This window comes from Balaenoptera borealis, assembly GCF_965194805.1.
Source record: "Balaenoptera borealis genome assembly, chromosome: 20".
In the NCBI taxonomy this organism is placed as follows: Eukaryota; Metazoa; Chordata; class Mammalia; order Artiodactyla; family Balaenopteridae; genus Balaenoptera; species Balaenoptera borealis.
In genome coordinates, this window is record NC_138879.1 from 55849194 (window position 1) to 55875893 (window position 26700).

The window sequence follows — 26700 nt, forward strand, 5'->3', positions numbered from 1 at the left end:
CTTGCATTCCTGTAATCAACCCAACTTAGTTGTTACATGGTGAACTTATTTTATTTCTGAATTTCATTCACTGTTTTTTTCTATATAACATTTACACCTATATTAATAAGATTTTCCTGTAATTTCTCTTTCTTCTAGTATTCTAAGGTTATGAAGTCCTCATAAAAAATGCATTGGGAAACGTTTCCTCTTTTTCTACTCTCTGGAAGATTTTTTAAAACACTGTATTGTGCCTTTCTTAAATGTCAGAAGAATTTAATGATGAAACCATCTGGAGTTTTCTTTGTGAAAGACTAAATTATAAATTCAATTTCTTTAATACATATTAGACAATTCACATTTTCTATTTCTTTATGTATCAGTTGTGGTAAGATGTCAGTGTCATCAGTTTCTAATTTATTGGCACAAAATTGTTTATAGTATCCTGTTGTTATCTTTTAAGTATCTGTTTTATCTGATATATGTTCTCCTTTTTATTCTGGCTATGTGTGTCTTTTCTGTTTTTCTCTTTCTGTCTTCTATCAGCCCTACCAGGGAGTTATCAATTGTGCTAGTCTTTTCAAAAAAAATGGAAAAAGAAGAGAAAAGTATACCAATATTATGTGTTTGATTTTATTGGTTATCTATATTTGATATGTTTTTTATATTATTAAAATTTGCTCTTTTCTTTATAATCTCTTTCTTCCTACTTACTCTGGGATTGGGGTAAGTTTATTCTTGTTTTTCTAACTTCTTGACATGGCTACTTAGATCATTAATTGTCAGCCTTTCACCTCTTCTGAAATGTTTATCTTAAGGCTATAAATTTATCTCTAATTGTACCATTCACTGCATCATGCAGGCTTTTATGTGTCATATTTTTTTTTCATTCATTTCATAATATTTCTTAATTTTCCCTATGATTCCTTCTTTAACCCATGGGGTATTTGGAAGTATATGGCTTTATTTCCAAAATTTAGAGGCATTCAACATGACCTGGAAGAAGCAAACCTGTACAAAGAAAAATAATTTTAGAAACTTATAGTTCTTCTATATTAATAGAGATTTATATATAAAGGGTTATGTGGGGCACATCAGAGGGATGTTGTTGGACAGGAGAGGAGATGCCCTGGAATGCTTCAGCAAAGAGAGAGCAGTGGAGCTAGATCTTGAAAGGCGAGCCGAGGAAGTAAAGAGGAAGGCATGGGGGCACAAAAGTATTCAGGGTTAGAAAATAATTTGCAGTTGTGAAACTGAAGTCTAGATTTTATGGGAAGTGATGGCAAGTGTGATGAGGAAGCAGATTGGTAGTCTTATTATGTCCAGATCTTTATGCCATGCGGATGAATCTGAGCATTATTCTGTCCATAATGAGGAACAATTAAAGGACCCCTTTTCTTGTAAGACAAGAAAGAAAGCAATGAGGGCAAACAAGGTGTCGACAAGCTAGAAGTTATAGGATTTGAAGTCGTCGAGAGGCTCTAATCTCAGTGGTCTCCACTCTTCCTTGAAAAAGAGGGATAGGACACTGGATAATAGTAACAGAGAGGTGACAGAAATTTGAACAGAAGAGTAAATATTTGGAACGATCCCTGAGGTATATAAGAAGGAGAGCTTACTAGAGATGAATAAATGGATTACTGGCCTGCGAAGGTTAGCTATATTCATTCCAGCCCTATGTCATCGTTCTGATTTTACATAAGCAATCATCACCCAGATTAGTTTTCAAAGTGGTGCTTGTAGAATAGAAATACAGCAGAGAAGCAGCCTCGCCTCTCACTGTGGTGATTTGGAAAGTAGTGGTTGAAATTCCAGGCTCTCAGGTCAGACAGACCTGGTTTCAAAACTGTGTGGTTTTGAACTAAGGCCACTTACCTTATGACATTGGGCATGCTTTCTGTCTTTCTGAATCCCAACCTTCACATTATACAAAATGACTATTGTAAAAATTACTTTGTAGCATCATGGATGGTTAAATGAGCTTTTTCTGGTAAAACGTCTAGTTCAGTACCTGTCACATACTGGCTTCTGTCAATTGTAAGTGTTGTAGTTTTAAATTGCTATTCATGTTATTTTTTGTTGCTGTTTATTCTCCTTAAAGGGCATTCTCTTCTCCTCTGTGGAATGTGTAAAATCCACACAGGACCTAGTAAAGCTCTATCTGCACGAATCAAATCGGGTTTATCGGGATAAGATGGTGGAAGAGAAGGATCTTGATCTTTTTGATAAGATCCAAGCAGAAGTGATCAAGAAAATTTTTGATGTGAGTATTGCCCTGTGAATTTATATTTACATTTGAAAAATAATGATAATTATGCAAGTGATCACCCAAATGATAAAAATCTAACCCATAAATTGAAGAAGATCAGGATTAGATAAGGAAATAAAATCTGTTATTATTTTGCCTAAGTGAAAAATGCTGGAGCAAGAAGAGACACAAATTAATCATAGAATCTCGGTGTTGTGAGGTCTCTGCAGACCATCTGATCCAATCCTCGTGCTATATTAATGCCTCTCAGTACCATTTCTCAGATTGGTCATCCCAGATAATGCACCAGCATCCCTGGAAATACACTATCCTGTCTTTCCAAAGGCAGCCACTTTGGAATGTCTAATGGCTGGAAATTTAGAACGATTTTGAAATTTGGAACCTTTGGAACAACTTTAAAGACTGGAGATTTATTTAAATAATTATCTGAAATTCATTTCCCTGTCTGCAATCCTAGGTCTACATGACAAACCTTCAAATATTTTAAGACCATTTATCTTGTCCTTCCTGGGTCTTCGCTTTTCCAGGCCAAAGAGCCTCTGTTCTGTTAGCCATTTCTGACAAGACTTATTTCCAAACCCAAAGCAATTTGACATCATCTTTATTACTCTTCCATCAGTTCTCCCCTCTGAAATCATGGTGTCTGACTTTCATCACACAACCCAAGTGGGGTCTGACCAAAATCAAGATCATCATTCCCCTCTTCTTATATACTATAATTTTTGTTACTGTGTTTGCCAAAATGTGTCTTGCTAAACAGTTGTACCACAATATACTCCTTGGAAAGAAGGTATCCATGATGAAATAAGTTGAGAAAGTACTTCATATTTTTTTTATCCCCATAACATTTTATTGTTTTTAATTTTTTTAATTGAAGTATAGTTGATTTACAATGTTGTGTTAATTTTTGCAGTACAGCAAAGTGATTCAGTTTTTTATATTCTTTTCTACTATGGTTTATCACAGGATATTGAACATAGTTCCCTGTGCTATACAGTAGGACCTTACTGTTTATCCATCCTATATATAATAGTTTGCATCTGCTAATCCCAAACTCCCAATCCATCCCTCCCCACCACCCTCCCCCTTGGCAACCACAAGTCTGTTCCCTATGTCTGTGAGTCTGTTTCTGTTTTGTTAAGTAAGTTCATTTGTATCATATTTTAGATTCCACATATAAGTGATACCATACGGTATTTGTCTTTCTCTTTCTGACTTACTTCACTTAGTATGATAATCTCTAGTTCCATCCATGTTGGTGCAAGTGGCATTACTTCATTCTTTTTCATGGCTGAGTAGTATTCCATTGTGCAATATATAGGAGAAAGTACTTCATATTATAGCCCTCTCTTGGAAATATACAGTACATTCAGCACATTAAAGCCCTGAAAATCTTGAATAAGCCTGATTCATGCATCATTTCCCAAACATATTGGACCCTAAAACTCTTTTCCTTACATAAAACCTACTAATAATTTGAAGAATGAATGATTGATAGAATATGCCCAGGGAAGCACAGATACGTTAACACAGCCTAAGATCTTATGACATTTCTTAGTGTCAAAATTACCCCACAACTAACAGTGAGCTTTCTGTTGAACAGAGCAGCAGATTTTCCACACATACTGCTTATCTGTCCTCTCTTGAACTTAGAATAATCAAATCTTGTATTTAAATATACCACGCTGTCCCTATGCTCACCTTGTTAGGTTTAGCTCCATATTTTTTCCTGATAAGATTCTGGGTCCACCTCTGAAGATACATACAGTTTATTCCAACTGATATGACAGCCTTTTGAATGTTTGGACAGCATTTTAAGTAACTTATCTCGGTCTTCTCTTTACTAGTCCAAACACCCTAAATTCCTCCACTCGTCCCATCCTTTTTAAATGGCCTGATGTTCAGCACTCTCACATCATAGCTGCCTCTCCGTGAGCATCATAGAATTTGCCAATTTGTGTGTTCATTGTTATCTCTGCACATGAGCCCTGACTGTCTTCTTAAGTTGGTCTGAGCTAGCACTTTAGCATAACAACATTCAGTCTTTGAAATAGAAGTTCCTACGTGGGTCTGTCTACTAAGAACACATCCTTTTGATCATAGACCTAGATATAATTAATACTGCCATCATCCTTCCCCAACAACATTTAAAATGCCAACCTGAAGCACCCTGGCTACACCAAATCTTTGTATTGGTATTAAAGAAAAGTTGCCGATACTCAGCCATAAAAAAGAATGAAATAATGCCACTTGAAGCAACGTGGATGGAACTAGAGATTATCATACTAAGTGAAGTCAGTCAGAAAGAGAAAAACAAATACCATATAATATCACTTATATGTGGAATCTAAAATATGACACAAATGAACCTATCTATGAAACAGAAACAGAATCATGGACGTAGAGAACAGACTTGAGTTTGCCAAGGAGAGGGTTGGGAGAGGGGTGGATTGGGAGTTTGGGATTAGCAGATGCAAACTATTATATATAGAATGGATAAACAACAAGGTCCTACTGTACAGCACAGAGAACTGTATTCACTATTCTATGATAAACCATAAGGGAAAAGATTATTTTAAAAAAAGAATGTGTGTGTATATATATATATGTGTGTGTGTGTGTATATATATATATATATATATATATATATATATATATATATGTATATATATAACTGAGTGACTTTGCTGTACAGCAGTAATTAACAGAACATTGTAAATCAACTATACTTCAATAAAAAAGAGAAAAGTTGCCAAATTTCCAACATGGAATTGATACAGTCCTGTTTCTACCGTTAAAAGCTTAAACTTCTCTTATTTGTGGCCATTATGTGATACAACATCACTATTAAGAAATCTTTGATTCACTGGGTGGGTTGGTTTTCTCTCTTCCTTCTACACATCTGGCTGTGATCATAAAATCAGAGCCTTGTTTTGTTCATCAGAGAGTCTTTGTAGACCAGGCTTTTCAGAACTGCACTTTCGTTGTTCTTCTGCCAGATCGTTAGTGTAAATTGACTGCCATCAGGACTGCTTCCCAGTATATTAGCCCATTTTCAAACTGGGTAGATGTATTCCCATATCCCTTTCCCACATGTTTTCCTCAACCAGCAAGAATGGCTCTCCTGCATCACATTAAATCTTATCCAAATGTCGGGACATTTGTTGTTACTATCTAGCAAAGCCAGCGTAGTTTAAAGGTTTTCTATGGCCCTGAAACCACCTTCAAAATATAATAACTCTTTGATATTTAACTCTTTCTACTTGTTTCTTCTTATAACCAAGCAGCAGTCCTGGCTTCTTGTAGATGTTACTGTCACCCTCACTTTCCCTCCCTCCATTAGGTTTGATGCATCTTGTCCCCCTGGGCTCACAAGGCTAACCCTACAGTGATGTATGCCCTGGGTAGTGCCTCTGCTGTTGAACAGCATGCTGATTTCCCCCTTCCCAGGTGGATCCTCCATTCTGAACCTTAGAAAAGAACAGCAGGTGGGGACAGTTGTTCATGCTGGCATAAATTCCTACTTACGCATTAGCAAACCTATTCTTTCTTGGACTTACTTCCTCTACAATCTCCACCTCTTGAAGTCTCAAACGTTTGCGTTTGATAAGTAAATAGTTCCTTTCTGAATTAAAAAAAAAATTAGCTGCTTCTTCGAAACTTAAAGGATAGACTGGTAGTGAAGAGACATAGACCCCTATCTTTTAAGTCAATTGAGTTTTACTGGGTATTTATTAAACACGTTAAGGTTTGTCCTGTGGGCAAGGGCTGGCACACAATAAGCCCAAATCTTTAAAAATGTTTTATAAATGGGGGTTCTACTGTCAATGTTTTAATATTATCATTGTCCCCATAAACGAATCAGTCACCTAAGGACAGCTCATGGCACACTTTTCAGAAACCAAGCCCTCTGGGTTGAGCCTATAACGTTGGGGCTGGCAACCTATAGTGTGCAGTCTCACGGGAAACAGAAAAGGATGTTCTATGACACTTATATGTGTTGGGAAGCAAGACCTGTCTGAATGGATGTGGGGGAGGTGAGGCCATTGGGCCAAGGGCTGGTGGAGCCCAGTCCTGGTGAAAGAGCCCCTGCGGAGGGAAATGCACCCGTGTGTCCCCTCCACTGCCCTGCTCGGACAGGGCTCTTACTGCACGTGAGGGAAGGGCACCTCCCACCTTCCATTTCCCATCCTCAGCCCACAAGGAATAACCAACATCATCTGTGACTTCTCAGAGGTCGTAAATGAATGTTAAACATCCACGTTTTAAGAGCTTCTCAAGAAAAAAGGAAGTGTTGGAAGCAGCACTGATAATTTTTAGAGCATGCTCAGAGAGAAAATGCAAATGAGGTGTCTCCACTCTGTACGGAACCAGAACTGAGAGTCACTAAGGAGGGTCCCTGTCCTTGTGTCTCATCACCAGGATCTCGAAGAGACAGTGGAACAGACCCAAAGCCTGAACATGTATTGCCATTTTGCAAATGGTATCGGGGAGCCCAAGTACATGCCGGTACAATCGTGGGAACTTTTGACCCAGACTCTGGTGGAGGCCCTGGAGAACCACAACGAAGTCAACACAGTGATGGACCTGGTTCTCTTCGAGGACGCGATACACCATGTGTAAGTGTGCTTCTCATCGTGCCTTTCCTCAGCTGTCTCCTCTTCCCATTGTCAGGGGTCTCATTTGGGCATTTGAGGACACTTTGATGAAACCGGGAAAGCAGCTACTGCTTCTGCCATGAAGGTCAAGATGGCGGCTGGTAGAGCAGCAGCTGTGGCTTCTGCCACTGGCCGTAGCCGGGGCAGCATCGTGATGAACTCGGGAGGAACTGGATTTATTTCCTTGTCTGCCATTTACAGTCCTGGGCCTGATCATGGTGACACCAAGGGAAAATGGGAGATCATAAAATAAGGCACCAGAGCAGCTCAGGACCTGCATTCCCAACTCATACTAGTCCAATGAGATTGAAGGTTTTAAGTGCACATATTTCAAAAATTAACTATCTTTTTAAGTCTTGCTGCTATCAAGTGAACCATGGACAGTAGTCACCAAGCCTCCCAGATAGTTTATACTCACACTGATGCTAATCCTGTACTGCTCTGTATATTCCCCAATCTGAGGTGCATTTACCACCCCTCCTGCCTTCTAAAATCTCTCCACCCTGCCCCCTGCTGCCCAGAGTCTCCAACAGCAAGATCCACTTTATCTTCAACTTCTCTGAACTTCCACACTGATGAATTCTAACTGAAACCTAACTGAACCCTGCATTGAGGAAATAAGTTTTTTTCTTCCCCATTCTATGCACCCCAGGGCCTAGAGAGAGGTACGGACCCTCCTTCTCCCCCACCCCACACCAGTGGCATATTTAAACCATTTCTCCTTTTATCTTTCACGAACCCCAGTTCTTCTGAAGCACAAGTACCTGGACATCCCCACTCATCACCCCTCCTTATCAGTGTCATCTGCTGACATCCCGTTGCTCTCCATCATTTACCGCCTGCCTCAGTGCTTGGACCACTTTCTCTCCTCAGCCACCCCTTTCTTCGTTCCTGGCATCTGTGTGTCACCTGGTCTTTCTGTTCCTTGGCCTCCTTAGCTCCAGCGATGTTCCTTCCATCCCACCTCAGCCACTCACTCACGTGTTCCTGCCCTAGAAGTTCTATCATCAATAATGAACCCACATCCAAAATCTCAAATTCAAACATCCCACTCATTTGTCTCTCCTGCCCCTCCACTAACCTGCTCTAGTTTTTATTCCAGCTATGCTCATTTCCCAGTTTTACTGAGATACAATTGACATATAATATTGTATAAGTTAAAGGTGTAAAACATAATGATTTAAGTATATATTGCAAAATGTTACCACCGTAAGGTTAGCTAACAACCGTCACCTCACGTAGGTATTTTCCTTGTTATGAGAGTCTTTCAGATCAACTCTCAAATACACAGTAGAGTATTGTTCATTACAGTCATCGTGTTGTACACTACGTCTCCAGAACTTATTTATCTTATAGCTGGAAGTTCGTGCTTTTTGACCCCTTCACCTAATTCCTCCACCCACCTCTGGTAACCACAAATCTGACCTCTGTTTCTGTGTGTTTGGTTTTATTAGATTCCACGTATAAGGCAGATCATACAGTATTTACCGTTCTCTGTCTTATTTCACTTAGCATAATGCCCTCAAGGTCCATCCATTTTGTCGCAAGTAAATATATTCCAGCTATTCTCAAACTTCATCAAGACTTCATTTCATGGAAGCACCTACTTTCTCAAGCTCCTTTATCCTTATGTCCACCATGTCTTTACTTTCCTCGACCACCATAGACCCCATCACCCAGTACAAGCTCCCCTGACTTTCCTGTCATTGCATCCATGTGACAAAGCTCTACTCTAGCTAAACCTCACTGTCTTCTCTTTCCACACCTGCCCCTAAACATGTGGAGATTATTGAAGAAAAACCATCATCATGTTGACTTGATTTTCTTGCAATTTTCAGCCACAAATACCAAGTGGGCTCTCAACTTTGCTAGAAACTCTCTTCTATGACCCTGGGCAGATTGCTGTCTTCCCCTTTGTGTGATGACTGCATCACACGTTTCTCTCCTCTTCTCAAGCTTCTAACATCTCTCCCCTCTCTTTATTCCCAATTAATGAGCACAATTTCGCTGAGATAATGAAAGCAGCCAGAAGACAATTCTCTCATCTCCCTGCCATCAAATCGAACAGCCTCTCTGTATCCCACCCACAAGTCCTGCCTTCTGTACTATTTCAGCTAAGGAACCATCCCTGTGCCTACCTGAGGCCAAACCCTCCACATGTGCCCTGGTTCCCATCTCCTATCACCTTCTCAGTGACTTTACTCCCTCCTGCAATGATCCTTCCCTTCCTCTTCTCTCTCTTCTTTTTTTGGGGGGCTGTGCCTCACCACTTGTGGGATCTTAGTTCCCTGACTAGGGTTTGAACCCACACCCTCAGCAGTGAAAGCACCAAGTCCTAACCCCTGGACTGCCAGGGAATTCCCTCTCTCCTCTTTTCTCTTTCCTTCTCTTCCCTCTTCCCCATCATCAGTTCATTCATTTCTGGATCATATATATCAGCATACAAACTTGCCGTGTTATCATTTATCAAAAAAAGAATAAACTATTCCTTGACTCTTATATCCCTTTCACCCCCTACCCCTGTTTCTCAGCTCCTATTCAAAGAAAAACTCATCAGAAGGGTTGCCTTTACTTTTCATACTTTCTTGCTTCTCATCTGTTCCTTGGTCCATTTCTTACCACTTGAACAAAGAAGCTCTTATCAAAGTCACCACAGACCAACCTCTGGCTAAAGTCGGTTGTCACTGCTGGGTCCTTACCTTATATTATTTGACTCCCCTGCTACATTTGTCATGATTAATCACTCTATTAATTTGTTTACAGCCATCCGTCCATCCATCCAACACCTATTTATTGATTAGATGGTCTTAGTATGAGTGTAGGGATCTTTGTCTTATTCACTGCTAGATCCCCAATACCTAGGACAGTGTCTGGAACATAGCTGGTACTCAGTAAAATTTCTTAGCACATCATATAGGATAAATGATACAGAGGAAAACAGAAAGGTAAAAGGGATAGAGAGTCCTGGGAGGTAAGTGCAGTTGTAAATAGGGTGGCGAGGGAGGCTTCACCGAGGAGGCAGCATTGGATCTGACATGTGAGACCTGCACTGAACACAGCTCACCACGGGCTGGTGCACAGTATTCTGCCTGCATCAATTCTCTCGGGCTTCACAAACACCTTGAAGAGAGTCAGGTCTACTATTATCCCTATGTTGTAAATAAGGGAACTGATACCCGGAGAGATGAGGGGAGTTGCCCAGCATCGCACACACCCCAGGAAGAGGTAAGCCAAAGCCTGCACTCACGCAGAGTGTCTGCTCAGGGCCATCACACTACAATGCGTCATACATTCCCCTAATCCAGTGTAAGCTCCTTGAACACGCAGACTCTCTTGCTCACTGCTGAATCCCCAGTACCTTGGACAGCGTCTGGTGCATGGTAGATGGTCAGTAATAAGGGTTTTAGGGTGTTTGTTCACTAACCTGGTGAAACTTCAGGGAGTATTTTCCCTCCTCTCTAAGAGCTACCAGAGCCTGTGTCATAGTCTTGGAATTGAAGAAAATCTTTGTCTTTTCAGGGTAAATGTAATTTGGGAGAATAGCAAGTGATTCAGTCAATGTGGTTTCCAGCATGGGTGATCAAACTGGCTAATATTGTTCTTAGGGAAAAAATAAGACTATGAAAACTGGCTTTTCTCCTGAGGTTCCTAACCAGACTCTGAAGATAGTTTCCAAAGAGAAACCTGAGCTGCATTAGCAATGGCAAAATAACTGGAATAATGAACTGCCTTGAGGGGGACAATTTGGAAGAATAAAATGTATCTGGATGTACAGTTTCCTGTACGTTTGTTTTAAAATATCAATGTCCCATGACTTCCTTCTTGCACTGCCCTTCCCTCCCCTCCTGGGGGCTCCGTGATCCTCTTTGTTGCTTCTACCCGCAGAGAAAGCAGAAGCGTTCCCCTGCTATTCCAGAAAACAGAATGCCCAACAGCCCAGTGAGAAACGCAGGTGACTAAGCTGTTGGCGCCACTCCACACGGTGCCCGACGAGTCTGTACGCGCTCTCCCCGGAGCCCCAAGGGCCAAGCCCAAGTTCACATCCTCCTTCTGCCAGTAACTGGTGGTGGTGCTCTGCGAAGGACACGACCTCCCCAAGCCTCAGTTTCCTCCTCCGGGAAGTGAGGATGATGAGAATGCCGCAGGACCAGTGCTTTGCACGTACTAAGCGGTTCACGGTGTTCGTCTTTCCGCTGTTGTTTTCTTTCCCCAAAAGCACCGCTTGCTCTCCTACTGACTTCCTTCACCATTTCAGCACATTCTCATTCTGCTTTTTCTGAAAGCTTCACACTAGATCTTTCCCCCTGCTTTTGGCATAATCTCCGTCTACCTTTTTCTTTGTTTTTTTCATTCCCACCTGTGTTCTTCTGCCTCCTCTTTTTTCTCTTAGAATCACTTCACGTTTATTAACAAAAAAAGGAACTTCAGATGTACTTCTCTTGTGCCCCTTCTTTTGTGCATCTTATTGGTTCTCGTGCGCGCATGTGCGTGCATGTGTGTGTGTGTGTTTAGTCTTCAGTAAGCCAGCTTCCTCCAGCTGTGCTGTGGTACATTTTCAGCTTTTGTTTTTGATCTCCCAGAAACTCAGTAAGTGGCTTAACTCAGACTGCCTTGGTTTTCTGGCCCAGGAATCCTTTAGAATATTGATCTTCTTTTTAGATTTTGTAATTTAAATGCAGAGTCCTTTGCCCTCGTCAGAGGTTGTTAATGAATCCCCAGCTGGAATCCAATGCTGACAGTTGCAGACTTAACCATCCCTTCTTTGGAAACTTCAGCACTAATGATGCATTTCCATTTAGATATTGAATAGCATGGACCATGCTAAGCTGAGTTCAGGCCTTCCAGAATAGAGCTGGGTGTTGGGCGGCCCGCAGAACCTCCTTGGACTTCTCCTCCCCCATGCCTGCCTCTCTCCTCAGTAATTCATTCCTGCCCCCTCTTTTTTTGAATCTGAAGAGAGGGCCCGGATATCTTAGCACCATATTTTCTCCTTCTATCATTGTAGCCAGGCACCATCTCATGTAGACACAAAGCAGATGATTCCTTGCACCTACCTCACCTCAAGTATGATGCTGAGTATCAGGTCTGGGGTGTCCTGCTTACATTTAACAAAAATTTCTTGAATGCCTTTAATGTGCTAGCACTACAGAGAAAACAAGCTGCATATACACACTCTTCAGATGTCTAGAAACCATGGTTTAATAAGGGAGCAAGAGAAGTGTACACCTGTCTGATACAAGACAGAGTATCACAACTAAATAATTATACACGAAAAAGTAAAATCACAAAAAGAGCTAAAAGTAGTCAGTAAATACCTTCTGAGTATTTAGGGGAATAAAATGTCACTACATAAATTTAGTGACATACAAGCCCTCCACAGCGGCTTCATCACTGGTTATGTTATCCCCAAATACACTGGCTTAACTTTCAAATTCGACTAGCACAGTCTAACATATCCTCACCCTCCAATATAATAGAGTCAATTTTTGATCACTTCTACCTAAGAAGAAATTGATGCCACCATTCTGGGGGCCAGGTTTTCAGTATTTATCAAAAGTCGTGAAAAGTGTCTTACTAGGAGCTTATCCTGTGGCCATAATTAGACCTGTAAACCCAGGTCCCTCCCGTCACCATCACACATGCCCTCCAATCCTGCCTGGCTGCGCTGGGCTCTTCCTCCACCACCACTGCTTCACCAGAGGCTTTGACTTAAAGCAGAGCAGGGCGACCCCAGACCACTCAGGCAAGAGCTGAGGCCAGGTTTGGGGGCAATTTAACTCCCTCTTCCCAAGCTCAGCCCAGGATGTGCCTGCAAGGAGGGCTCCAGTCCTCACCCGGACCATCACGCCTGCTCCTCACGGAGGGAAGTCTCATCAAAGCCCTGTGACTCTGCTTCCCTCTCTCAGCTGCCGCATCAATCGCATCTTGGAGTGCCCGCGGGGAAACGCTCTGCTGGTCGGCGTAGGGGGCAGCGGCAAGCAGAGTCTGACAAGGCTCGCGGCTTTCATCAGCTCCATGGATGTATTCCAGATCACGCTGCGGAGAGGCTACCAGATTCCTGACTTCAAGGTAGGGGGCCGGGCAGCTGCGGCGGGGGGGAGGCTCTGTCTCTCCGCAACTGCCCACGACCCCCTGTCACCCTGCATTAGCTCTTCAGCTCCCTCGCCCAGAATCTCCCCTTAATCATCTGTACACCTTCTTCTTAGACTCTGGGCTGGTGACTGGAGGTGCTTAGACCCTGAGAACACCGACCTTCCCAAGGTCTGCATCTGGGAGACCTCAGCTGCTTTAGGTGCACCTGTAGAGCCTCAGCTCTCACCCAAATCGGAAGCACATCTACATCACATTCAGCACACAGCTCTCCAGCAGCCCTAGCAGACGGAAGGAATACTGACAGTTTGCCCACGTTTTATAAGAATTGCATATTTTACAGGATGGGTTCAGTAACCACCAGCCACTGGGACCTTCAGGGACATTGCCTGGTTGGAGACATAAGGCACTTAGGAGCCACAGTGCACGCCCTGAAAGTGGAGAAAGGCATTAAATACGACCCTCAGAGGTCACTTTGTCCAGCCCCCTGTTTTGATCCATGGCCAACAATAGAGGCCCAGTAGGGAGTCATGAGGTCATTTCCATCAGGATGCTGCTTTTGCTGTCCCTGGGAGAATTCCAGCCTGCACGGAGCCAGACCTGCCCACCCGACTTCATAATCTCTCAGCTGGTGGCGCTCACTGCTGCTCTGAAACCACAGCTCAGCCTCTTGCGATTGGCTGAATCTAAGGTCATACTCCGGCTTCACATCAGGTCAATCTTTAGTGCTTCCAAAAAAGAAAAGACAAGATAGTGCTCATGAGAATCATGCATTTACAGAATGATCTAAGACACTGGCTCTCAACCTTGGCCATATACTGGAATCCCCTTCAAATAATAGTGATGCCTGCATCCCACCCCCCAGAAATCCCGACTTAACTGTTCTGGGGATTGGCCTGGGCATCAGGACGGTTGAAAGTAACCCCAGGTGATTCTAAGGAGAGCTGGGAAACACTGTCTTAGGTGATTCTGTAAATGCGTTGGTTGAGAACCACTGATCTAAAAGGAAGTTTATTAACGTCAAAGGGGAATTATTTGGACACAAAGGAAGCTCTGCTATAAGGAAATGTATGAGGCTGATAGAGAATGAGCTTTGAGTCGTGTGAGAGAGAGATGACTAAGATTACGGACCAGTGGCTGAGCTTCGGGAAAGGGATGCCTCAAAGGAACCAAGAGTGACCAAGCTGGAAAAATTCAGGGCCTGGCATCCTAGCCCCAAACTTCATCTACCTATAGTTTTGAATGGATGTAATTTCCTACCAAATGATTGTGTGTGCGTATGTGTGAGTGTGTGTGTGTACGTTCCCCAATATATTTTTTAACAGCAAAAGTCTTTGCTGGAGCTAGCCATAGAACATAAGACTCTGCTACTATATGATATATTCATCCCTCAGGCCAGGAGGCCCAAGTACATGACTCTTCTGTCAGGACCAAGAGCAATTACTTGCCTCCTGGGGCAAGTCATTCATTTGTATGATGATATAAGTAACACAGATGAACAGGGGACCATCTCTGTCCTTTGGAAAGCTGTTACCTGTTTGCACAAAGCAGGAGCTCTAGAAGCTAATTCAGGAGCCACAGTGGTTGTATGAATTAAAGATCATCACTATTTATTCTACTTGCCCACCTCTATTGGGATCGAGGCCTGGGAACGAGGCATATTTTCCAGCCTGTGAGTGCAAGGTAGCACTCCTCCCTCCCTCCCGTTGCTGGTCTCTTATCAAGAAAGCCCTCTTCTCAGAGATCTCTGACGTTGTTTCTGCAGGCGGACCTGGCCAGCTTGTGCCTGAAAGCCGGGGTAAAGAATCTCAGCACCGTGTTTCTCATGACAGACGCCCAAGTAGCTGATGAGGAGTTCCTTGTGCTCATTAATGACCTCTTGGCATCTGGTAAGAGACTCTTTGCACTTGAATGTCTCTGACAAATTCCTGCTGGAGTTGGAGTCATTCCAAGGTGGAGATTTTGTTCAAGGTCAGAAGAGTGAGGTCATAGAAATGAGGGAGAAAACTGACACAGCGGAGAACTGGCTCATCAAGGTCCTTCTAGGATTGCTGCTGGGCCTGCTGTCTTTTATTCTCCTTACATGCAAAACAGACAGTAGTCTTACGGCTTTCTTATTGGGACGAGATACGACAATAGGAGGAAAGTAGGTTAGGGCCTGCAGATCTGCTGAGTCCAGAGAGAAGGTGCTGTTCCCTCCCCACACCCAAGACAGAGAGAAACTGGAATGTGTTCAGTATTTCAGGGAGGTAAGGTGTTAGCAGCAAGATACACACACAGAGTACATGCACACACAAAACTTACCCAAGAGGGCAAGGTCAGGTTGCCAATTTAATTAATCAAGGATTCAGAACTTTATGGAAGCAAAGTAGAAGCAGGAACAGAAGATGGTTTTCTTAGATTACAAAGAACTTGACAAAGGCCGTCTCAACTTCCCTGTGACACTATCAGTGCAAGATAGGACTTCAGTGGAAAGTTCAGTTCTTGATACTTTGCTGCCCTTATTTATTTAGAGATTCAGGACTTATGCCAACCATTCTAGAAAAAAAAGTTTATGTATACACATATATGTATATATAAATATACATGAACATACACAAGATATATATATATATATATGTATATATACCCAAGAAGATAAAACAATATAGTATAAAAATTATGCATTTTCAGAAATTTGGGGTGTATATATATTTATATTAATTAAGAGAATATGATTTCCTGACCCTTAACCCAAATTTAGCATCTATAAAACCACCTCTTACCTGAGCTAATAAAATAGTCAGTGCACAGATGTTCTGAACAAAATTTCTGCTTCCAGATTTCCAGCATTTCAGAAAGCCTGTTTCTCTACAGTTCACCTCCTGGCTCTCTGACTAAATACTCTTTAGTTTATGAAGTCAAAGGACCATGATCACAATATACTTCTCCAAAGTGCATTCCATGTCATATATAATATATTTCAGGATGGCTCTTTCCATGCAATCTCTAGGAACTTTACTGCTTCAGAATCGTTGACTGCTTCAAATTTTGTGGCCTTGTACCCCAGGCCATTTTACTATCACTTCCATGACGAGCCGCTGGTCTTTGGTCCAGACCATGCACCAGCAGGCTCTGTGAGCAACCTTCGACTTCCTGCTGATGAGGACCAGAGTCCCATCAGGTTGGGACTGATGGCTCCAGCCATAACACTGATCCCACACTCTCGTTCCTTTCCCAGCCTGCCCTATTTAAGTTAGTTTTATATCCAGGAATTTGCCTACTAACTCTTACACCTTTTCTCCTCCAATCCAACGAATTGTCCTTTTCTTAAATACTGTCTTTTTAACATCCCACCACCTTCTACAACAGTATTTCACCTACAGCACTGCCTCACCTTTTGTTATTTTACCAAATAATGAGAGACGGGTCCAACTGTCCTCCCACCTTGAAGCTGCGCCCTAAAGTCTAATTTCTAAAACAATCAAAAAAGGTAAAATTGTGCTTCCAAAGACATAGCTTTGGAGGTGCCAGGCGTGTTGCCAGCCTCACCCTGTATCTCATTTGGCTCCAATCCAGCCAGGTCACCTTCTCCTATAATAATGTCTGAGACACAAACGACGTTACACTTTTACCAATTGAAATTTTATTCCTCAATTAAGTATTTTTAATTTTTCATTTAGAAAACAACTTGTTTCAAGTTCAAAGGAATTTCTGAAGCCCTGCCCAGTGAAAACTTAATGCAGTTAGTGTGCTCCAAAGTCATGGAATTTCAAACTCACATTTTTAATGCTTCTATACAAAAACAGGATTTACACACACATGTTAAAATGGAGCTACAATTAAAAGTAATACTTTTCTAATCTTCATCCCTTTAATCTTAAACCATTTTGACAGGGAGAATTGAGCATATCTGAGTTCTAATTCTCCCTGTCAGATAACTTCTGGCTAGAAATTAACTGACTGCCAGTGCAGGCCGAGCTACACAGATTCCTCAGAGTCTCCTCATCCACTTAGTTTTTCATGGGGTTGTGCCATCACTGCATTCTTGGACAGCACAGTAGAGACTAGGAAACTATACATTGGGCTACCTTGTCATTAGCTCATCCCTCTCTAGTTATCTACAAAACCTATTAGGTTGAAGATAAGGTACAGTGAGCGAATTCCACTGATTCAACACTCCCCCAAAACACCTTCCTCAGTGACCTCATGATCTCATGCCATAGGCTATCTGCTTTCCTCCCACACTTCTTTAGCTCATTGTTTCATCCCTTGGTTTCCTGACACCATTTCCAGAATCAAACTATATTGGTAATTCAGCACATAAATCCCACCTCTGACACCACCCAAACATTTCAGAACCCATCATGATGCCACTTGCATCTCAGATTGGTTGCAGACTGACAGTAAGAAATCCTCCACTCAAAGTTAAAAAATTAAATCAAGTTTCTGATTCAATTAGCAAAAGCCACATAATTGTATAAGAAGCAGGGTGGCCACCTAAATCAGAGTGAATGAAGCCTATCTTTCAGTCACTTTCTTTGGCTACCAGAGTCCTTAATGGGGCTCATGAAGCTTCTGGTGAAACTATGCATGAAATGTTGGCCCTTGCTGAGTCTGAAAAGTTCAATTCTTGCTATGTCCTTGTTGCCCTGTATAATAATTCCTGAAGAATGTACACTGGCCATCAAAAGCAGGTATTTAAAAAACTCTCACAACATTTGTTCTCTCTTGGTCCTCCTTCAACCAAACTCAGCATCAGCACGGGCCCATCCTAATCTAAAGGGAGAAAATAGAATCCTTTCCTGGTTTTTTGGTACAGCACACCTGCCTCCAGGTTTCCAGCATTCCAGAAAGCCCATTTTACCACAGTCCCAGCTAAGAAGACCTAGTCTGCTCCAGGTGTGGTGTCTTTTCCTCTCCTTACTCTGCCAGATTTCATACTTCATTTTACTTTGGGATCTTATGTTGGGATTTCCTTTTTGCTTTTCAAAAGGCTTAAGTGTTCACTCCAAAATTAACATTTCTCTTCCCTGGCTCAGACTAGATCACTTTGCATCTATTTGTACCTTCAGAACCATTTATTAAGCTTGCATGTTCCAATCAGTAGCCTCTATGTGGTCTACTGGAAGAGCTGATAACCAGTTGAGTCCCCTCTCTTGTAAAGCCATATGCCTCTCCATCTCTGAAACAGACTGTCCTTATTACATCTGGGCCAAATCTCCTCTTGGAATGTAAAACATGAAAAGATCCTCTCATCTTCCAGGTGCTTTAGGATTAGATGCAGGATTGACATGTTAGTGATCTGTACACATCACATGAGAACGTGGAGTCTGGAAATATTTGTAGCAGTCTTGGCATTGGATTGTTCTCCTCCCATGAGCATCTAGAACTGGATTTCCTGATAGGCCATCTATGCTTTACACAAGTTATATTCTGGCCCAGTTTCCCTGAAAGGAAAAAAGACAAAGTGGCAAAAGAGAAGTGGCAAAGATGGCAAAGATGACAAAAGAGAAGCCATCAAGCATGCATCAGATCTCCTAAGCATACTTTGTGGTCTCAGGGGATCTGTTTACCAGATGCGTCCCCAAACCATAAACCATGGAAATTTAAACCAGCACCTGGTTGCTTCCAGCTGCCACACAGAAATGCCCAGAGCATAATGCAAAAAGATGCTTGAGTAACAGCTTTTCTTTTCTTCATGTGGTACTAAATTCTCATACAAGTTACTTGAGACTATGTCTCTGTGCATTCTCCTACATTACTAACCTCTCCCTCACCACCTACGTCCAAGAGATAATCAGTTGCCACCAATTTTACCCCCTAACTATTTCTGAATCCGTTCTTCTCTGTCATGACTACCACTGATCTTTTCATCTTTTGCTTCAACAAATGCAGACACTTCCTTTTTTTTTATTTTATTGAAGTATAGTTGATTTAAAATGTGTGTTAATTACTGCTATACAGCAGAGTGATCCAGTTATATATATTCTTTTCCATTATGGTTTATCATAGGATATTGAATATAGTTCTCTGTGCCATAGAGTAGGACCTTCTTGTTTATCCATTCTACATATACAAGCTTACATTGCAGACACTTCTTAACTCACCTCCCTACCTCTCAGGGAGGCCCACCCCCATCCATTCTCCTCCCTGCTTCCAAAAAGGTCTATCAAACTATAATTCCTTCATCAGTTCCTAACTGAATGCACGATAAGCTGTTTTATACAGAAAAAACAAAACAAAAAACAAAAAACCAGCTGCCTTTGACCTGCTTCCTTCCTTTCTTACTAGCTTACCTCCCCATTATGATCTAGTAATTCCCACCTCCTTGAAATAACACACTGTACTGCCTCCTGACATCCTTACTGATTCACACTGTTCCTTTTGAACCTCATGCCCTTCTCCTTCTTTATCTGGATTAACTTCTACCCATAGTACAAGACTTATCTTGGATGTTATCTCTCTGGGAAATCTTCACTAATCCACTGTCACCACGAGGAATGAGAAACATCCCTCTGTGTTTCTCTAACATTCAGTGGTTGCACACACCACCATTGTACTGAAATGACATTGTAAACTTATGAAAGGCAGAGACTGTGTTGTCTGTTGTTGGTTCATTTTTTGTTATGAGATATTCCAGAGATACAAAAGGTAAGGATTAAATACCTACTGCCCAGCTTAGGAAATAAAACAACACTGATATAATTATAACCCTCTGTAAAGACTGTTATTTTCACCATTTACATTGTCAGCACTGAACGCATCTCCTGGCCCATAATTAGCATTCAAGAGGTATTCGTTGAACCAAGGTGTGTCATATCATGAGAATGATGTGTCATCTTACATATTAGATATTACTGTTGAACACGTGCTTTGAGAAAGTTTCCAGCCATGCAGAGAGAGGGCCAGGGGTCCTGAGATAGTCACCACACTCCCTGTTTTTTCTCCCTTGAGACCAGGGTAATGTTGCTGAAAAATGTTATTCCTGGGTGGGGTCAAAGCCCTTAAGCCATTGTGACGCTAACTGGTTCACGGAGAATAACCCTCAGCTTTGCCTTTTTTATTACCAAGCTCCAACTAACCAAACCATCTTAAATGATCTCAAAGCAGTGTGGCCTCTGAGAGCCCCAGACCACACAGAGAAGGTGATGATGAGTCTGACTTGCAAAATATCAGGACATGTTAAGGACCGCAGGAAGCCATTCTGCACTAGGCAGCAGAAATAGGGCTTCCCAACTTTAGGTCACGAGAGGAAACTCTTCAAATATTTAAGTAGCCTCTGCCTCTGTTCACATCACAAAATCCCCTCTGGCAGTTCAGTCTCCTGCTTTCAGCATGACTACCTACATCGCACAGTAAGTGACAGGAATGTTGTCAGGAGAAACTGGAGGAACAAACCTGCAAATGCAGACTTTGCTCCCAATTCAGAGGTGCTCAATTCCATCTGGTGATCTTCTTCTTAAGGGATCTTGGGAATTGTGTGTGTGACAAATACCCCTGTCTTAAGAACATGGAAAAAGGCTCTAAAAGGCCTGGGTGTTTTCAATATCTTGGCACTTAAAGGTATCATATAAACTAGGGCGAGCACACTTTTTCTATATAGGGTCAGAAAGTAAATATTTTCAGCTTTGCAGACCATACAGCCTCTGTCACAACTACTCAGCTCTGTCATTGTATTGGACAAATAGCCATAGACAGTATCTAAATGAATGAGTGTAGCTGTGACCAGTAAAACTTTATTTATGAACAACAAAATTTGAATGTCATGTAATTTTCATGTGTCATTAAATAGTATTATTTTAATTTTTTCAACCATTAAAAATTGTAAAAACCGTGCTTAGCTTGCAGGCAGAGACAGAGGGCCAGATTTAGCCTATAGATCATACTTTGCCTCCTCAAAGGACATAAATCCTACATATTTCAAAAAATAGAAAGGTGAAGAATGCAGACTCTATTATTACAAATATTCTAAGACCAAAGGGAATTCAGGTTCTCACTGGAGGACTCTAACGTACTTATAGATAAGAAAACGAAGATTATCAGAGGGGCAAAGGAGGAAGGAATTCAGACCACTGCAGGCAGTCAGCCCCAGAAGTATGAGTATGGCTCACATCAATTCCATTTGAGTATTTCTCTTTTTAAAACTTCCCTAAACTCCTTAACTCCCAACACATGCTAAATATCATTTCATTTTTCTAGCTGTTTTCTCTGACCCCCTGTTTTTATCAAATAAGGCTGAAACGGATTCTTCCACTAGTAAGACCTTGATTTTGACAAGTTTATAGCACCGGGTATTTTGTATGCATGCTATGAAATATCTTAATGAATGGAAATTAAATCAAGTTTGTCCAATTAAGGGAAGAAAGTAAATGATCATTTTCATGATAATTCATTTTTTCATTTTTCCCATTTAAACAATTAAGTTTAATTAGTATAAAACTCTAACCCAACTGTTGGCTGGATTAGTGTTGTCAGACTATGAAGGCCAGAAATCTGTTGGAAAGTTGAGTTTCCTCCAGATACAGTAGTTCAAGGAAGTGCAGCAGCTTCAGTGGTGAAAAGAATCACAATTCCCATCACTCAGATTAGTTAGAGGCCATTTGCCACACCACCCACCTTGGAGGACCTCACCCAAGTTCACAAGGAAACAGTACAGGTAGTGGCTCCAGTGGCTTCTTCCAGCTCTAACATTTCTACGATGCTAACATTTCTTTGTTGGTTATGGAGGAAGGAAGAAGCACGCGGGTGTGCGGAGCTTCAAAGGGGAGCTTGTATATGACTTCAGGTCCACGTAGCTTCAACACCTACCTAAAGCCTTGTCCTGGAAATAGGAAAGAGCTTTTCTGATAGCCACAGAATATCCTGGAGTGAACCACATTCATCTTTACCTCCTATCCAGTGTTTCCAAGATTTAACTGTACCAGTGCTTCCTTCATTCTTACATCCCTTAAGCTCATTTCTCTCCTTGAGAAAACTTAATGCCATTCACTATTGGCCTCACAACTACCTTTATAGCTCCCAGTCTGTCTGCATTTCTTTGCAGTTTTCTTCATTCTTTCTTTCCAAGGCCAACTCTTCCATGTGAGCTAGGGGCCCACCAGCTGGTTCTTAATTCAGAATTTTGCTTTATTCTATCCCCTCTTTCAATTTCTGACTCTCCCTCACAGTTTTCACATTCTCACCACCCACATTTACTTTTTCCTTTATGTTTTTCTATATTTCTTTACAAAACATGTTGGGATACAGAAAGCAATAAAACAAACACCCATGCAATTATAAACAATGTTGCAAAACAGAAACATCTGATGTGTGCAAGCAGAGTTGCTTTGCAACAGGTGCCCAAAACATAGATTGTTAAATTGTCTGGTATGTGCATTTCAAGTTTACTAAAAAGTGCCAATTGCCCTCCCGAGTAGTTGTACAGATTTATTCTCTGCTTGAGTACCTGTTTCCTCCTAACCTCACCAACACTTGGTTTATCTGACATACCAGTTTTTGCCAAAGGATATAAAATGGAATCTCATTTTTGTCCTTTCCCTTCTTACTTGTGACATTGGAGCATCTTTTCAAGTGTTTATTGGCTATTCACCTTATGTTAGTTGCCTTTTTATATAGTTTGCCCTTTTGCTCTTCGATTCTTTCTTTTTCTTATGGATTTGTAAGAGTCCTTTGTATATTCTGGATACTAACGCTTTGTTCATCATGTAGGTCATAAATGTCTTTTTTGAAGTGTGTATCTGAATTTTGTCATGCTGATTTCATTTAAATGTTGCAAAACTTAGTCTTTTTATGTTTTGTGCTTTTTGTGCTCTATTTCAGAAATTGTGTCCTATCCAACACCATAAAAATAATCTTTTGTATTTTATCTATAAAATATTACTGTTTCATATTCATGTCTTTAATCCACCTGGAATGTATTTTTGCATGGAATTCTAATTTTATTTTTTGATATTAGTACTGAATTATCCTAACATCACTTATTGATTTGTTCATCATTTTTTAGCATACTGATTTTGAATATGAATTTCCTGTTTACATCTGGGTCCGTTTCTAGGTGTTTCACTCACTGTTCTATTTACTTACCCAAGTACCAATTTCACATTGTTTTAACTAACATAGCTTTATAAGGAGACTTGATTTCTGAAAGAACAAATCCCTTCTTCCCGTTCTTCACAAGTATCATTGCCATTCTTTACCCTTTGCTCTTCCATATAAATTTTAGAATATGATTGTCAGGATTGATAATGAAACCCATTTGATTTTTTGAGGGGAAACTGCATCTTTGTGATACTGGTAATACTGAGTCGTCCACCCATGAGCAGAGTATTTCTCTCCATTTATTTTGGGTTTTATTTATGCCCTTCAGTAATATGTTATAGTTTTTACATCAAGATCTTGCACATCTTTTTATATATTTATTACTGCCTGTCTTATAGTTTTTGCTGGTATTCTAAATACCTTTTGCTGGTATTCTAAACAACTGGTTATTCTAAATAACTTTTTTACTGTTATTCTAAATAAAGTAACTCTTTTTTTTTTTTTTTTTTTTGCTGAAGTACAAAAGTGCCATTTTATTTCCAATATTGATTTTGTATCCAGCAAGCTTGTTGTTTAACACACTTACGAGTTCTGATTGTTTATGTGTATATTCTCTTAGATTTCCTATCTAGAAAATTAGATTTTGATGATAATAGTTTTATTATTTCCTTAACTATCCATATAAATTTCATTGCTTTTCCTTGAATTGTTAGCCTAGGACATCTGTATAATGTTGAATAGAAAACATGAATAGCAGTCATGCTTGTCTTGTTCTTAATTCAAAAGAGAATATTTTAGTATTTCACCGGTAAACAGATATGATGTTTGCTTTGGGTCTGCGACAGATACCTATGATCTGGTTAAAAGAAATCTCAAACTAAATTTTCAGAAATTTTGTGCAACTGTTTTGATGGTCATATCGTTTTACTTCTTTAATTCATTAATGTAGTGAATTATTCTCATAGATTTTTCTAATATTTAACCATCCTTGCATTTCCAAGATAAACTCTAATTGGTCATCATATATTTATTTTTATATATTTAGTTGAGATTTTTAAAGATTTTTTTCCATTATATACTGCCTCATTAATGCACTAGTTTACCTAACTTTCAGAACTTTGCCAATCTGGTAAAAAATAATAATTAAGTATCTGTGCTCTGATTCTTCCCAGGAGAGATCCCAGATCTCTACTCTGATGATGAGGTTGAAAACATCATAAGCAATGTGAGGAACGAAGTCAAGAGCCAAGGTCTTGTTGACAACAGAGAGAACTGCTGGAAGTTCTTTATAGAGCGGGTCCGACGACAACTGAAGGTACAAGGATTCGCTGCCCGGGGTAGACAGGACCAGAGATGGTCCATGGGAGCCTCTATGGATATTTTGGACACAATAAGCTGTACTTATTGATTGCCGTGGGAGTGGGTGGTGAGGGTGCAAGGCCCTTCTCAGCCTGAGCACCTGGGCAAGGATGCCCTTCTCACGTGCTTCAAGGGCAGGGGCCTCCCTCTTGCCTCCTGAAGTCCCAGCATTTCTAACCCCTTGGCTGGCAAGGCTGCCTGGCATTTACAGATCTTTGTCTCTGTTGATGTGCCTCCCAGTTTCCTGGGAAACAGAGGGTCCAAGGCCGTGTCTGTCTCCCTGTAAGCACATCTCGGGTACCTTCTCGGTTCTCCCCACCCTCCTGCCTTCTCAGGTGACTCTCTGTTTCTCCCCGGTGGGGACCAAGCTGAGAGTCCGCAGCAGGAAGTTCCCCGCCATCGTGAACTGCACAGCCATCGACTGGTTCCATGAGTGGCCGCAGCAAGCCCTGGAGTCCGTCAGCTTCCGCTTCCTGCAGAACACGGAGGGCATTGAGGTGAGAGGGCAAAGGAGACACCCCTCAAGCTCCTCTCCACCTCTGGGTACAAGGAACCCCACATCCGGCAACTCCAGGTTGTTGGAGCACAGCTTTCCATGTGGTGAAGCAACAAGCTGGGTGGGCAGTCACCTGCCGTCTTCATGGCCAGATGACCTCTTTATTTCCTGCCCTTTGATTCTAGCCCACAGTCAAGCCATCGATTAGCAAGTTCATGGCTTTTGTCCACACAAGTGTCAGCCACACCTCCCAGTCCTATCTGAGCAATGAGCAGCGCTACAACTACACAACCCCCAAATCATTCCTGGAGTTCATCAGACTCTACCAGAGCCTGCTGTGCAGGAACGGAAGGGAGCTCAAGTGCAAGATGGAGCGGCTGGAGAACGGGCTGCTGAAGCTCCGCAGCACCTCCGCCCAGGTGAGCGACGTCCTTCCGGTCCTCCTGCCTTCGGGGGGCTCGGAGGCAGTGGGGGCAGCCCCTTTCCAGAGGACTGGAGGACCACAGTCACGGTCTGCAGACCACACACTGTTCTCCAGAGAACAGTGCCGGTGATACCCAGAAAGCTTTATCGGAGGTCCAGGTTCTTGTTGGACTCATCCAAAAGAGTTTGGGCGAGGAACACAAAACACAAAGGAAAAAACACACACACACACTGAGGAGCAAAGAGAGCAAAGAAGCAGTTTATTCAGTGCGGAAGTGAAAGCTACACACTCAAGAGTTCGGGCATCCTCACAGTGAGGGGCCCGCCACTGGGTTTTTTGATCCTCCTTTTATCCTATTTTTAGCCCTTTGAATGGGTGGGGTCTTTTTGATTAGGGATGGAATATTCATTGGGGGAGGGTTGAGGTGCGGCCTGGATGGCACCAGGTTGCATCAACTCCCGGTCCTGCCCATTCGTCTCCTGAAGCCACAATACATGCACTCTAAGAGCTGTTTTCCCTTAAATTCTACCTTACTTATCAAGCGCCACACGTGGAAGGTCGTACAGAGTCATCAGCAACCTGTGCATTTTTATTGCACATGCTCTGCGGTTTTCATGGCCAGAGTTTCTTGTTCAGATGCTACAGTTTCTGTTTTAGATGCCATTCCTCCATGCATCATGGCCTCATTAAAAAGCAAAACAAGGAGGTGACATCGCCCTCTGCCTAAGGCCCGGCCCTGTCTTTCCTGCCTCACCGGAAGCCCAACCGAGTTCTCCAGTGGAAGTTCACATCCCCAGCTGCAGTTTGGCGCTTCCTCTCATTGATACAGGAATCCCCTGAATCTCCTCTTCTCTCTTTCTGTTTATCACCTCTTCCTTTTCCTCTACTTTCTTTTCCTCTCCAACCCATAGTCCTTTCATCATCAAAGCCCAAAGAGATGAATGGCTGGGAGAAATGGTTGCAGGGTTATACCAATTTTCTTTTGTTTCTTGTGTCTTACAATGTAATCTGTCAAAGAGCCATTGAAATCTAATTTCTTAAACAAATCCTGTCTCATATCATGCATTCCCTCAAATGTTCCTAAGTGGTTGGCCATCAGAAGAAGGCCCCTGTTGTCCTGTCCTTGTTTTGTTTTCCTGCTTACTCTTCCAAATGGAACGAATCTATTTCAGTTAATTTACTATCCTTCCCTTGAGAGCTGGGGACAACTCTAGCGCCTTCTCTGCCCTGCTCATGCCCATCAAATATTGCTGGTCCCTCAATGGCCCCTTTTTGCGCTCTGCTTACCAGCCGCAGAGCCGGCCTCTCATTAAGGCAATGAAATTTCATGCATTTGCACAATTAAACTAAAATTGTAATCAATTTAATTCTTGGGCATCACATGTTCCTCTAGATTTCTAAGCCT

At 41.8% G+C, this 26700-nt stretch overlaps 1 protein-coding gene across 1 annotated transcript in view; it reads left to right on the forward strand.

Moving 5' to 3' along the window:
* Window positions 1-26700, forward strand: part of DNAH9 (dynein axonemal heavy chain 9) — a 301732-nt gene that overhangs the window by 176306 nt on the left and 98726 nt on the right. Inside the window, exons 42-48 of the mRNA XM_082373261.1 lie at window positions 2081-2242; window positions 6671-6867; window positions 12813-12975; window positions 14762-14885; window positions 24189-24331; window positions 24711-24872; window positions 25057-25290. Of these exons, the coding sequence (XP_082229387.1) occupies window positions 2081-2242; window positions 6671-6867; window positions 12813-12975; window positions 14762-14885; window positions 24189-24331; window positions 24711-24872; window positions 25057-25290 (1185 nt within the window). The remainder of the gene's footprint in view (window positions 1-2080; window positions 2243-6670; window positions 6868-12812; window positions 12976-14761; window positions 14886-24188; window positions 24332-24710; window positions 24873-25056; window positions 25291-26700) is intronic.